Source organism: Urocitellus parryii, unplaced genomic scaffold (assembly GCF_045843805.1).
Source record: "Urocitellus parryii isolate mUroPar1 unplaced genomic scaffold, mUroPar1.hap1 Scaffold_164, whole genome shotgun sequence".
Lineage (NCBI taxonomy): Eukaryota > Metazoa > Chordata > Mammalia > Rodentia > Sciuridae > Urocitellus > Urocitellus parryii.
In genome coordinates this window covers 129307-144335 of record NW_027552152.1, presented here as the reverse complement: position 1 = coordinate 144335, position 15029 = coordinate 129307, and the positions used below count along the sequence as shown (strand labels likewise).

The following is a 15029-nucleotide window of genomic DNA, read 5'->3' as shown; positions in this document are numbered from 1 at the left end:
TTGGGAAGCATGGAGCCGTATGCTTGTCTTCTGCTAAGGAATAGAAGCATTCAGAAGAACCAGGGTGCCTAGGCAACTGCACATGCACACATGCAGGTGTGTGCCAAAGGAAAGAGGTAAAAAAGACAGATGTGTGGCTGGGGTCATGGCTCAGCAGTAGTGAACTTGCTTAGCACTCGGTTCAATTCTCAGCACCACATAAAAATAAATAAAATAAAGGTCTATCAACAACTAAAAAAATATTTGAAAAGAAAAGAAACAACTGTCTCTTGTAACTTCAGGGTCTGCTGTATTTCTCTTGTATTTCTATGATGCTTGCTGATTTTTGCAAATGAACTGATTTGACATGGACATGAGCTTTAAGTGCACTTTTTTAAAGTAACATTTTTATTAATTTAGCCTTACCATGATGTATTATTTAAAGGTGGAAAGTGCAAGTACCAAAAGCAAAGCCAGACTCAGGAACCTTACTTATCAGGTTTTGATTAGGTCTAAGTGTGTATTGCTACTATGTAAATTGGCAAACATTTAAATTTTATGGATTGAGAATTATGTTTTGTGTATTTTATTATTCTAGATATGGCTGTATCAGAACTTAATTAAACACAGCTCCCTGTTTGTCAAGCAACTGGACGGATCTGAGAGACCGACATGCTTATTTCAGATAAAGAGGCTCATGAGCCTCTGTTGCAGGTAAACTGTCCCTTTCAGCAACCTGACCAGCGCTGGGCACCGTAAATTTGATTTTCATTTTCTAAGACAGTGGCTTTTCCATGTTTTTGTTTTATTTTGGATGGAAGGACTTTGGAATAGTCTATGTATTGCTCTAGGTAATTCTGGCCTGTAAGACTTAGAAGTTAAAACACAGATACAACTATCTTCCAGATAGTATTTCTTGCAAAGATTCCCTGGGATTATCTTGTGAAGTGCTAAGCCTTTGAGTTGCCAGTGAATGGACTGGCCAACTCAGAGGATTCCTGGTGGGAGGTGATTCCTTTCTGTAAGGGTTTCTACCACATTCAGTTTGGAAGCCACCTCTTGAGAAATGGGCTTCATCAGGCTCTCTGTCATTTATGAATGAACTCAGTAGGTTTGGGGATTACCAGACAAAGGTGTGGACTTGCCTTTTATCTTTGAAGAGCTGAAAAATGAGAAAGAAGTAGAACTACTGATTTATGAGATCACTCGTCTCCTTGCCTATAAAAGTGAGTGACTTATGGGTTGAGTGTATGGCTCAGTGGTAGCATGTGCTCAGTGGGCACAGGCCCTGGGCTGGACCCCAGGGTCAGTACAGTGCTGAAGGTCAGAGGACCTCGACTTGGTACTGCCCTATGACTGTCTTGCTTGGCATTGGAGTCACTGGATCCACTGTTAGTTGTAAACTGACGAGGTGGGGGGTGGGGCCTGCCTCCTGGGATTTCCGTCTCCACTGCATGGCCAGATGATGGGAGTGCTCTCTTGGTGGCCCGTTCTTGGTCTCCTCCAGCCTCAGAAGATACTTCACACACTCATGTTCCAGATGTCACCATGGGCTGTTAGTATCTCTAGATTGGCATCTTGTACAAATTCTAAAAATTCAGGTTTTCTGTGTCAATTTCATGTGATACTACATTCAGCTTGTAAGTAGCTACTCATCCACTTAAATTAGTAAATTTATTTTCAAAATAAAAATTAATTTTTCAAAGCTAATGAATATTTACCTTATTTACATTTCTTTTTACATCAGTCTCTACTGGGAACAACATTAGGATTGGCTGTCAGTCCTGTATTAAAAATAATTTAGTAGGGCATGGTGGCACATGCATGTTAGCACTGCAGTTTGGGAGGCTGAAGAAGGAGGATTGCAAGTTCAAGGCCAGCCTCAGCAATTTAGACCCTTAGCCACTTAGTGAGATCCTGCCTCAAATAAGAAAATGGGGGACTGGGGATGTGGCTCAGTGGTTAAGTGCCCTGGTTTATTCCCTGGTGCCCAAAAAAAGGACTGATGGAGTTTCTGCAAAGTGGCAAGCAGGGTTTTTAGCACTGAAGGTCCAGCTGTGGCAAACTGGGGGTTCTTGCTCTTCTTGGTTTTATCTAATCTATAAATAAGTAAAATAGAGGTGTTTTATATAAAAAGATAAATGAGTTTGTGGGAGGCTAAGGAGGAGGAGAGGAGCTGTGAACTTTGGGGTGGCCTTTCTGGACGGTCTGGTAGAAAGGTGCCTTGGAGGCCACGGTGGCTGGGGCCGTGCATGTCCCTGCTCTGGGGCGGGAGCCAGCACAGAGCCTGCGGGTCTCGGGTGTTCTGGAGGACGTGGGCTGTATGCTGGAGCACAGAGGAGCCGGGAGCTTGAGCAAGATGAGGTAACTCATTCTGCATCCTTGAAGGTTTTTATTAGGGTAAAGAATGGCATACCAAGCACTCCCAGTGCTGCCTTGCCGACACTCCTGCAGACCACAGTGTCGTGATTGACAGGTGGAAGTGATGCTAGAGGCCAGGAGTCTGGTCTGGCAGTTCTGGCAGTCCCACGCCTCCACCCAGGATGGGCACCCAGCCTGTTGGGTCACCATCACAATGTGCTTTCCCTCTCTTTTAAAAATAATCTAGGTGACCACACAGTACCTGCGTTGTCTCCTGAACGCCCCCTCCCCAGCCTCCAGTGTGCTTCGCCAGAAACTCCGCTGTTGTTGGAGTGAGTGCAGCAGAGGGAGGGCACAGGCAGACCACCAGGAGGCGACTGCCAAGGGTGACCCAGCCCGGTGCTGCCAGAACAGACTAGGGCTCAGTTAAGTAGAGCCTCGGTGGATGCAAGGCCTCCGTTTCAGCAACTAGAAGGCTGTGATGGTTTTGAAGGTGGGGAGTTATAAAACTGCGCAGGACTGAGTGGACCGTTTAGAAGAGAAAAAGAGGCCTCTGAGCACGCCCCACCATAGGATGCTTGAGAGGAGGGGGACCCAGCCAGGTAGGAGGCTGCTGGTCAGAGTTGATGGCTGAGCCTAGACTGTCAGGTGATACCAGTTTCCCCAAGAAGAAATCAGATTCTCCAATGAATGTGTCCTTCCTCGGTGAGGGGACCAGTGACATTGCAGCTGATGGAACGAGCATTCATCTCAGGGGCATTTCTATCTCTATCTGACCGAGGCCTTTGCTGTGTATAGCTCTGAGGCATGGGCTCAACTCTGTTTCCTGTTGAGTCCGCTTCTGTCTTGGGGTTGAGGAGCACCCTGGGATGAGCTGGGCAGGACGCCCTGTGGCTTGCTTTTGGCCTGCAGTCTTCGCCTCCCCTCGTAGTGCCGCTGGCCTGGAGAGCAGTGAAGGGCTGGGGTGGGGCTGGTGCGGGGAGGCGGTGGAGTTAGTAAGGCTGTGCAGGGTCCAGTGTGCAGTTCATAGAGAGCAATAGCATCGGCAGCGTGTTTGTTGAGGAGGGAACCTTGACGGTACAGAGGGAAAGATGCTGGGACAGTGCCTCTGAGCGGGAGAGGACAGGGCATGGCTCCACAGTCGCAGAGTGTGGCTTTGGAAAGGGGAAAAAGACAGTTTACCTTATTGTCAAGAGGCAGACTAACCCAATTTTAAAAACAGCAAGATGCAAACAGACACTTGGCTAATATGCACATGAAAATGTCTTGATCGGTGGTCAGGGTGGTAGGTCTCAGTGACGTACAGCTGCACACGAGGACGGCCTGCAGTACCAGGGGTTCAGATGCAGAGCAGTGGGGACCTGTCTTGCATCTGTAGAGGTTCAGTGGTTTCTTTCAAAGTTAAGTGTATAGCCTCTCTGAGCCCTGGATTACCAAGAGAGTGAGGCCCAGTCCCTCGGGTGTGCCCGAGTGTTAACAGCAGCTTCCCTCAGGAGACAGGTGTCCATCCTGTGAGTGTCCTCCACCATGCTCTTCCCATCAGTAGGCCAGTGCGTGGCGGGTGCAAAGACCAGCTCAATGGGAGGTGCGGCTCTTTCCATGGGGAATAGCAGGAAGTGCAGCCTCATTTGTAGCCACAGAGAAAAGCTGGAGGGAGGGTGTTCTGGAGGCACTGAAAGCACCTTTTGGAGACTGTGTGTGCAGTCTGTCCAGTGCAAGGTTCGGCCCCTTAGATGGATGCAGAGTAGTGTGGATAAATCATGTCTCCATAAAGTTGTGTTTTTTTTTTTAAGGCATTAAATCTTTTTTCAAATAAGACTCATTTTTGTGACAGCAGAACTTGTCCTTCTGCCTATAACTCTTCTCCTCATAAGAGGGAAGGTAGGGGTAGGTGGCACAGGGCCAGAAAGTGCTCTCTGGGCCACAGCGGTCCCACAGGCATCTTTGCAGGAGAAGCCGTGCTCTCAGAAAGAGGCCCTCCCCCAGTCTCAGGAGACAGCTCCTGTTGGCCCAGTCAGTGGATCGTGATGCTTCTCCTCCTGTGTTGCATTCTGTCCACTTGCTCTCATCTGAACAAGAGTATGGCAAGTTGGAGGTCAGCCTGGGCAACTTAGCCAGACCCTTTCTCAAAAACCTCAATATGTTGGGGTGTGGCTCAGTAGTAACGTGCTCCAGTTTCAATCCCCAGCACCAAAAACAAAGTCTGAATGTTTGCTTACTTTTTGTCTGAGTCTTGCTGTCTTCAGAGATCTCTGGCACTCAACAGAGTGTCCCAGCTGCTCACTCACAGCCAGTAGGAGGAATAGGGGAGAACTCTGGTGACATTAGCCACCCCGTAAGTATGTGAATGCTTTTTCATTTTTACAGGTTGCTGCAGAGCTGTAATGATGACAGTTTGAATGTTGCACTTCCAATGAGAATGCTTGAGGTCTTTTCCTCTGAGAATACTTACTTGCCTGTTTTACAAGATGCTAGCTATGTGGTGTCCGTAATTGAACAGATCTTGCACTACATGATCCACAATGGTAAGCAGCGGGGTCAGGCCTGTGGGTGGTGTACAAGACCTGCCTGCTTCTCGGGGCACCTGCTTTTGCAGGAGGGCTGCAGCCGCCGCCAGCACCCGTGCTCAGCCCCACTCTGAAAATATGGGGCCATGCTGACTCTCTGTGCTGACATTTTTTGGCTTAGAAATGAGGAAGGGCAGCATCTGCTTTCAGAAATTGCCCCAGGCCCCTGAATCCAGGGTCTGTGTCCTCACTGGGAGCCGCTATTCCTCAGACCTGAGCAGGCGCCCTGTTGCTCCCCTCATCCTGAGCGGTGGGAGCCCAGGGCAGGTGGCTGAGGGCCTGCGGCGCTGAGGAGATGGCCTGCCCAGGCTGTCCTTGTCAGGGGATGCTGCGCTCTCACACGGCTGGTAGAAGGGAGTGGGGCAGTTCATCTGAATTTTCTCTGACTCGGTGTTAACACTGATAACTGTTCTTCAAGTGCATTACATAAAGTAGAATGACTATCTATGAAATTCCTCCAAGGACATTATTAACAACACGGTTTTGGAGAAAACTATGATAATAAATAATATTCTAAATACTTGTGAATTAAGAAAACCCCAACCCAGTATCCTCACAGGTAGAAAGCCCAGCACATTAGGACTCCTGGGCTTTGAAGCCTGAGTCGGCACCAAAGTAGACTGCATTAGTCAGCCGAGGAGCTCAGGAGGTGCTGGTGAGCCACGCCATGATGGAGGCTGACAGCTCTGCGACTCTTCTCCTGAAGTGCTGCGATCCTCTGGTGAACACGGGGAAGGCTGAATTGTATTTTGATGTCCAGCCTCACCGTTTGGCTTGGGTGTCCCCCCCACACACACACATTAAAAACGTAAAGAAGCTACTGAGTTAATTAAAGATAAATTGGAATTTGTGAATTTTGATTTTTTAAAAATTGTTAGAAGTGGTGCTTGTATGAATTGATGTATTGTTATATATATCAACTAAAGGATAAGCATTCAGTGAGCATTTTAGTTTTCCTGTTTTCTGAAAGTATAGGGGAGATAACCTAGAAATATATATTATTTGAAATGTGTCTAAAAATAGGAAATGCTTAAACATCTTTTACTGCGACTGCCACCTCTGGCGTCGTGTTGGGTGGCTGCTGTGTTACTTTTAACAAGGTGCTTCCTGGCTGACCTCTCTGTGCAGCTTGAGCCTCCCACTTAGTAACCACAGCCGGTGTTCTGATGTATGCCGTGTGCTTCTGTACACTGAGAGCTTTGCACTCTGGTCGTGCCGTAGGTCATCTGATGAGAACACACCTGGCAGTGTTAAAAGTCCTGCTGTGTTTTCTTTAAAAGAAATTCTTATGTATTTGTGTCTTTTAAGTTTTACAGCAAATGAGCTTTTAGGCTTTCCTTTGATGTCACTAGTAGTCAGCGTCCGCCAGGTTAGAGTCAGGATGGTCATGCCGCAGGTCTGAGTTCAGCACCGAGTACAGTAGTCGGAGCTCAGTGCGAGGCTATGTAAGACTCCTGCAGAAAAGTGGCCAGGCAGGCGCGTGGCGTGCCTTTCCTCTGTGCTGTCAGACAGGCCTGGGCAGCCAGGAGATGCTCACAGCCATGCCAGCACGTTGCCCTTGGTGTTGTACAAGAACAGGGCAGCTCTTTCTTAAAGGTGATGTGGCTAGAACCCTGGTTTTCGTGCACAACCAGAAATACGTCAGGTGTGTAGGAAGGCAAATTTGGGAGTAATCCCAACAGTTACTTGTGCTTAAGTGTAAGTGGCCTGTAAATCGGCTCACTTCCTTGGTACCTGGTTTGTGGTCTCCATAAGTATCATTTCCTCTAAAAAGATCTTACTAGACCCTGGAGATGAGGCAGATTGCTGGTCTCCCATGGGGTGAGGGAAATGGGATGGGGGCATCCTGTCTGTTATAGAGCAGAGTGCTTCTGATGGCCACAGGATAGTTGGAGGGTCCCTGAGGGTAACAACTATAGTAGGTTGAGGTATAGCAATATATCTAAACCCAGGAGCTCAGCATGACGCTAAGGACCCTAACTAACTAGGCACCAGGGTGCTTAGGAGACAGTTGAGAGCATCGGCCTTATTAGGACCTAGATTCAAGAAACTAGTTAAGCAAAATGCATAACATGAGACAGTGGGAGACTAGCTAGGTGATTGCAGTATCAAGGAATTACTGTTAATTTACTCGACTGTCAGGCATAGTGGTACACACTTGTAATCCCAACTGCTCGGGAGGCTGAGGCAGAAGGATCACAAGTTGAAGGCCAGTCTGGGCCATATAGCCAGACCCTATCTCAAAATAAAAAATTTTAAAAGGCCTGGGAGTTTAGCTCAGTGGCAGAGCACCCCTGAGTTCAGTCCCTTTATAATGCCACACTGCACACATTCCCACAGTGTCCTTAGCTTTTGAGGATATACTGAAATAACCCTGTCTTAGATTTGCCTCTGCATGAGTGGGTACAGATGCAATGAGACATAAGGGTATAGATGGCTGGCATTGACGCTGTTGGTGCCGAGTGGTGGGTGCCGAGGCTTACGTGCCATTTGGATGACTTCCATATTTGTTTCAAGTTTTCCTTAGTGAAATGTTAGAGAAGAATTTACTTGGGCTGGGGTTGTGGCTCAACTGGTAGCGCGCTCGCCTGGAGTGCGTGCGACCCGGGTTCGATCCCCAGCACCACATACCAACAAAGATGTTGTGTCCTCCGCCGAGAACTAAAAAATAAATATTAAAAGTAAAATTCTCTTAAAAAAAAAAAGAATTTACTTAAATTTGGACTTGTGGAGATTTATAAAAGGAACTTAAAAGTTGAGAAATGTTGTGGGGCAGTGTTGCATGCCTGTAATCTCTACCACTCAGGAGGCTAAGGTAGGAGAATTGTGAGTTTAAGGCCAGCCTCAGCAACTTAGTGACACACTGTCTCAAAATAATGTGGCTCAGTGGTAGAGCACTTGGCTAGCATGTGCAAGGGCTTGGGTTCCACCCCTAGTACTGTCCAAAAAATAGATTAATAAAAGTTTTCCTCAATATAAAAAAAAAGCACTCAATTTTAAATGTTTTTTTCTTTTCTTTTAGGGTATTATAGGTCTCTCTATTTGTTGATCAACAGCAAGCTTCCATCAAGTATTGAATATTCTGATTTATCTCGAGTTCCTATAGCAAAAATTTTGCTGGAGAATGTCCTAAAACCGTTGCACTTTACCTACAGCTCCTGCCCAGAAGGTGCAAGGTGGGTGAGAGGGGGTGGTGGAGGGGCGTCTCTATGGGATGCTGCTGTGCATATAGACTTGAAGGTCAATCTCTACTCCATCAGTGTGGCTGAGTTCACAGGAACAGCACTAGTGTGCTCGGTTGTCCTGTAGCCTCACAGGGTTCTGGGATTCTGGTGGCCTGGTTATTGTCAGCTTCCCAGTAACTGTCAGGATGTGGCAGTCACCTGACTAGAGAGGCTGTGGATTAGGCTGACTTCAGGTTGGTCACCTGGATGGGTCGAGGAAGTAGCTGTCAGTCAGAGGAATGTTCAGCTAATTGGCTGTCCCTTGGTGAGCCACGTGCTCTGGTGTCACAAAGCTCTCCTTTTCCTTTCCAGGCAGCAAGTTTTTTCAGCCTTCACAGAGGAGTTTCTGGCAGCACCTTTTACAGATCAGATTTTCCGCTTCGTCATCCCGGCCTTAGCAGATGTACAGACCGCTTTCCCTTACGAGCCCTTTCTGAATGCACTGTTGTTACTAGAGAGTAGATGTTCAAAAAGGAGCCGTGGAGCACCGTGGCTTTTCTATTTTGTTTTAACTGTTGGCGAAAATTACTTGGGTATGAAATGCAAGATACATTTTACCTGAACTCCTACGTAGGTAGCATGAGCAGATGAGCCGGGAGAAGGCTGCGCTGTGGCAAGTGTCACGTGGTAAAGATGGCTTCCTGGGTGGGGCCTGAGCAGGGCGCTTTGCCTTGTCCCTGGGCTGGTCTCCAGGCACAAAGGGAAGGCTGCTCTTTCGGCCTGCGTTCTCTGAGGCCATCTATCGAGAGCGACATGCTCGTGGGTTTTTCTAGTGTGCCCATTCTGGAATCAGAAGGCTTGCTTCTGGGAGCGGTAACTCCTGTATGCGTGCACGGTTAGAGCCGAGGGACCTAGGGAAGACGAGACTGGTTTCTCGCTCACCCTAGCTGCCTCTGGGTGGCCTGTGATCGTTCAGTTCTGGCCTGTCTCCCTGGAGGTAGGGACAGACCCCACAGCTTGAGGACTCAGACTCGCCAGCCTGCCCGCCTTCACACACTTTGTGCACATGGTAGTTGTCACCCATCTTCTGACCAACCCACAGAAATTGGATTCCCTCAGTCCCTCCTTAGGTTTGATGATTTGTAAGCAGCTCACAGAACTCAGGGCAGCATTTCTGATGGCTACCAGTCTGTTACAAAGGACACAGATGGACAGCCAGAAGCAGAGACTCATCGGGCCAGGGAGTGAGGAGGGCACACCGCCTCGAACGCTCCCTGGTACCTGTGGGTGGGAGGGCAGGCTGTCGAGGCCCCCTCGCCCCCATCACCTCATCAGCGTGAGTTCAGGCTGCATCCTCGGGATTCCCCAGGGAACCTCTTTGCTTTCAGGACACCTAAGAGTTTTGGTTGTTCTGGGACAAGGTCCAAATCTGCTTCATAGCAAAGCACAGTTGGAATTTTAAACACTCAGTTCAGGCTGAAACGCCTCCTAGGGTAGGAGGAGGTCACACCTGTTCCCTTCCGTGGGTGGCACTAACTAGAGCTGTGGTGCTTGTTTCTCCAGGGGTGCTCTCTGAGGAGGGCCTGCTGGTGTATCTGCACGTGCTCCAGACTTTCCTCTCCCAGTTGCCTGCCTCCCCTGCCGGCGCCAGCTCCCACGACTCCACCAGCGACTCTGAGGACGAGAGCGAGGAGGCCGACAAGCCCGCCAGCCCTGTAAGTCCACACCAGGCCCTGAGACACACCGGGAGCCTCTCTGGCTCCCTGACCCCAGGGCCCTTCCTCACACCCACCACCCTGCGTGGGTTTCTCTGTGTGTGTGAGGGGGGACGTGTCGGTGTGTAGCTTGGTCTTAGCTAAGTCAGGTCATTTGTGTATTAATTACTGCTCAGGAAGCATTTCCTGCACGTGAGATTGTTGAGCCCAAGGTGAACTCTCCTTCCTGTCCTGTGAGCCCTGCTGGGCGTGGAAGGCATGTCAGGATTACTTTGGAATGCGTGGTCACATCTTTAAGCTCCCCTTCCTCCTTTTCCCTGATGTTAGGGAGTGAGCCCAGGGCTCTGCAGCTGAACTTAGTATCCCAGCCCCCTTTGTTCTGTTTTACTGCAAGTCATACAGGCATTATAATCATGGACACCCATGACATTGTGTTTGCTTAGATAGAAACCTTAGGCTGACCATTTTTTCCTCCTAATTGAGATGGCACGAGGTGAGGCTATAACAGGCTGCTGGGTTTTGTTCTCCCTCTGGAGTCTCGTACTGACACTGCTCACTTGAGAGTGGTCTGGGTGGTCTGGGTGGAAGAAGACTTCAGTGTCTGTTGACGTGAGGGTAGGTCAGTACTGTCCTTCACCAGACAGCTTTTTCAGCCGGAGGGGAAGAGCAGCACAGGGTCACTGCCAGGGTCACGGCTGGTTGAGGGCTCCTACGAAGAAGTGAAACTGAGTTTTTTGGTGGGTGCTGATAATGTCTCATCTGTCAAGACTCAGAATTGTGCACCAAAATATGGATTCCGTTGTAGAGTCAACTAAAGAATGAGGTCTGTAGATAGAATATAGGTAAAATTTTTGGTTTTAGAAGAAAGTAAAATTTTTAGGTTGCCTTCCACAGAATCTATGAAAACGGAGATTTATGTAAACTACTGCCCGTATGACAAAGAGGGCATAGGCTGTGTTAGCAAGGGAGGCGGCAGGCACTTCCTCCTCTGCTGGACGTTGCCGCAGGGAAACTCTGTGGAGACCCCTAAGCAGAGGGAACCACAGGCCCGCTGGCTGAGAGTGTGCAGCTGACACTGACAGTGAGGCTGTTGGTGAGGGTTTTTTTTCTTGTTAAGTCTGTGGAAAAGCTACTATGCTTTACTTTTCCTCTTTTTTAATACGTAAGCTTTCAGGGCCTATTGATCACATGGCTTTGTGCTCTCTCTGATCCTCTTCATTTTTCCCCTGCCTGGGTCTTGTCCCTTCTCTCCTGCCCGCCTTGGGATGGAGGACTAGTGGCCACGTGGGAGCTAAGAGTCCTCCTTTTGTTTTTAGCCAGGTCTGCTACATCCTTTTCGCCTATGGCCTGATTTGGTTGTCTGAGGTTCTTAGGGGTCAGTTTGCCCTGAATAAACTTCCTTGTCCTTAGGATTCTGTGTAATCTGTTTACTTACATGTATAATTGAGTTTAAAATTGTACACTCCGGAACAGCGGTGCCCATGTGTATGGTCTGACATTCATGTTGCTCCTTAAAGACTCAGGTTGACAGGTGGAGTTTCGGCTTTTACTGTGAAGCAGTGTTCAGTTGACGCTGTTAAGTTTGGCCGAGTATTGTAAGTGATAAGACAAGCTAGGCCTGATGTTTCCAGCTGTGGGCAGGAGGAGGAACCTTTGGAGTGCCTTACCCACAGGAGCTGCATGCACAGCCCAGGGCTTCTCTCAGCAAACCACTAAAATGGTGAAGGCTAAATTTACCACGAACGCCCTTTGATTTAAAAAAAAAAAAAAAAGTTGTTTGATACTTTTACTTACTTTGCTTAAAATAATCTCTGATAATTTAAAATGGAAATGCCCTCTGAAAGTAGTATGGATTTACCATGTTTGCTGTCTCGGTACAACTCACTCTACCATGTATGAAATGAAGTTTTCATAAAATGTAAATACTAAGCCAGGTATGGTGGTACACGCCTGTCGTCCCAGTGACTCAGAGGCTAAGGCAGGAGCATTGCCATTTTGAGGCCAGTGGTCAAGTACCCTGGCTTAATACCCTGTGCCCACACTGCCCAAAAAGTCAATACTGAAGAAGGTCGTATTGGCAGGCAAAAACTGAATGTGACAGTTCTGTGTCATCCAGTGTATAAAACTGGCGCGAGCAGTGACCTAGAGAGGCTGCCTGTAATGTCCGTGGTCTCGGGTGTTCCCCATTTTCTCCTGGAAAGCGTGATGTTGGGGGCAGGCGAGTTCTAGCAGTGCCCGCCACTCAGCAGGACTTGTGTGTTTCAGGAGGACGGCAGAGTCTCTGCCCCATACATCACCGAGGAATGTCTGAAGAAGCTGGACACGAAGCAGCAGACCAGTGCCCTGCTGAACCTGGTGTGGAGGGACTCGGCCAGCGAGGAGGTCTTCACCCGGATGGCCTCCATCTGCCACACGCTGATGGTGCAGCACCGCATGATGGTGCCCAAAGTCAGGCAGGTCTCTCTGGGGTCCGTGTGCAGAGCCAAGCATGCCCTGGCCAGGGCGCAGGTCCCCATCAGTTCAGCTATGTAGAAGATGGAATTTTTTTTTTTTTTTTTAAACCAACTAATACTGTTGGCATCTTTCCTGGCCCCATACATGCTGCCTCAGCAAGTCAGGTCACATCTGATTCTGTAACACCTGCAAACGAGAGTGTAGACCAGGCTACCTGTCTTGAAAGTTGGACGCAGACCTTTGTGACAGAGCCAGTATGTGAACATTTCTTCTTGGGCTGTTTTCATAACAGCTGGTTTATCAGGTTGCCCTTGGTAGTTTACTCTATAGGTAAATGTTTGTTTTACAAAGCTCTGAGATAAACTTTTGGTTGGGACTAAAACAGATGCCCAACTTTTTTGTAAAGGTGGTTCATTTGAGCTTAGATGGTCTCAGCGGTGGTCCTAAGCTGTTTCTTCCCATTTGGAGTGACAGTGGCTGGTTGGGCTGTGTCTTCCACTTGGAGTGACAGTGGCTGGTTGGGTATCTGAGAAACAGCTGGGTGTAGTGCAGAGCAGAAGCAGCCGTTGTGCTGATGTCGCACAGGCAGGCTGCAGAAAGTACCACCTGTCAGTGGGACCTGTGCAGATTCCTGTCTCCCATGGAATTCTCTGCAAAATATCACCCTGTCACACACACAGAGCGGGTCCTGTCGGCCAGGAAAGCATTCTCTGGCAAGGGCCAAGAGAAAAGTGCACCAGCTGTCAGAGTGGCCTGGTGAACGTTCCCTGGCTCTCTGCTGCCCACTGCAGTGGGAGAGGCAGGGCACTGTGAACTGTGACCAGGTCATCCTTAGGCTCTGTACAGGCAGTTGCTGCAGAGCTGGGGGTGACCCTAAGCCAGGGCCTCCTTGCTCTCATGTGCCACAGAGCCTGCTGCTTTGGGTGGTGGCCAGTAGTTGACTCTGCACTGCCCTGGACTGAGTGCCCCAGTGAACTGCTTAGGGTGCTGAGTGGGTGGAGCCCCTTGTGTACCGACTGGACCTCATGGGCACAGCACCTATCTCTTCCAGGAAACCAGTATTGAGAGTGTTTCCAGAGCTCATGAAATAACACATAGCCTTGCTTTAACTTTTGTAGATTTTAACTCCTTTCAGATTTGATTTTTTTTTTTTTAAGTATTTAAAAGATGATTGACATATCCCAAGCTGGTAACTCATCCTCAACTCCTGTCTGGCTAATATCAGTTCATCATCTTTCTAAAGCTGGGGTTTGCAGTTTTAATTTCTGTTTTACATTGATTGTTAGTGTAAAAGATTGTAGAGTCCCATTTAGACTGGTATGCAAAGATTTCCAAGACAGATGTGTGCATGAAAAAGGAAGATTAAGAGATCAGTACTCATAATTACCTCCTTTTTGTGTAAAAAAGAGGGAAAGGATAAGAGTATCTGATGGTATTTGTTTAGAGAAACGCACAGAGTGGGCACTAATGAGCATGTGTGTGGAGGTCTTCACAGCCCTACTGTCTCTGTGCTGCTTGAATGTGGGTGAAGTAAAGTAAGTTGCTAGCTGCTGTTTTCATTTGTTTTTTGAGGTGCTGGGAATGGAACCTGGAGCCTGTGTTGAGCCACATCCCCAGTCCTAGCTTCTTTATTTGAGAGGACATTGCATGTCTTGTTATTGGACTTGTGAGTCTGAGGAAAATCTGGATTTAAAGTTATTTTTTCCTTGTACTGGGAGGGCAGTGCTTGGCAAGCATGCAGGAGGCCCTGGGTTCAATCCCCACGCTGCAAAAAATATATTACTGCTTAAAAATGTGACTAGATCCTAGATGGTTCCTTTGTGGGATGGGTCCAGGAGGACACTGTCCAAGTCCCCCAGGTCTAGTGGCAGCAGGGTTTTCAGGCAGGGACCTGAGGCAGCCTGTCTGAAAGTGCCCACTGGGGGGCTGTAGCCCGAGTGCCTCCTGTGTCGTTCTGTGGGCCAGTGGGAGGTGCGCCACTCTGAGCTGAGCAGGGCCTCAGTGGCCTCATGGGCGGGCTGGGTGTGGCGTTCTACATTCTTTTTTTTTTTTTTTATATATATATATATTTTAGTTGTTGGCAGACCTTTATTTTTATTTATTTTTATGTGGTACTGAGAATCAAACCTAATGCCTCATATATGCCAGGAAGTGCCCCACCACTCAGCCCCAGCCCCACATTCGACATTCTTCATCCTTCCTCTCTCGGCCCTTCCACCCACTTCCTCCGCAGATGCTCCTCTCCTGCCTTCTCTTTCACTCCTGGGTTTCTTTGGGGTCTCCTTCGTGGGTTCTCTCTCTGTCTCAGTGTTTTGAAAGCTTTCCTTCTTTTTCCTTTACTTTTTCAGCCTTTTTCTTTCAGTTGATTTTCAAGGTGATGTCTTTCACATAACAGCTTCACCTGGGTTAGGTCGACTCTCCGGGTTCTCTTTAGCCTGCTGACACCTTGGTGCTCCAGCTTCATGGAGAGGTAGAGGGAGGGACCTGTTCCCATACATCCACACACCTCCCTGAGGCCCTCCATCCGTCCTGTGCTGGCGAATGTCCCCGTCATTCATGGTGCCGTCTGTGCCCAGTCCTGGAGCCACAGTGCCTTGCACATGAGTTAAGCACATGCAGGGACCCTGCAGCATGCCTGGAGCAGGCCCAGCCTCTCAGGAAGTCCCTGGGCCACGCTGTCCTGGGGAGTGGACTTAGACTTTCTTCCAGCAGTGTCCTGCCTGCCTTCTGTCTGCCACACTAGATTGTTGGAAGTAAAGCCACCTTGCTTAAACCTCACGGTGACTCCC

General features: G+C 48.6%; 1 protein-coding gene across 1 annotated transcript in view; it reads left to right on the top strand.

Moving 5' to 3' along the window:
- The window catches only part of LOC113177158 (ubiquitin-protein ligase E3C), a 93649-nt gene that overhangs the window by 25888 nt on the left and 52732 nt on the right, over positions 1-15029 (top strand). The window contains exons 5-10 of the mRNA XM_077794489.1: positions 578-693; positions 4708-4865; positions 7930-8083; positions 8444-8664; positions 9635-9786; positions 12052-12239. Coding sequence (XP_077650615.1) covers positions 578-693; positions 4708-4865; positions 7930-8083; positions 8444-8664; positions 9635-9786; positions 12052-12239 — 989 coding nt within the window. The remainder of the gene's footprint in view (positions 1-577; positions 694-4707; positions 4866-7929; positions 8084-8443; positions 8665-9634; positions 9787-12051; positions 12240-15029) is intronic.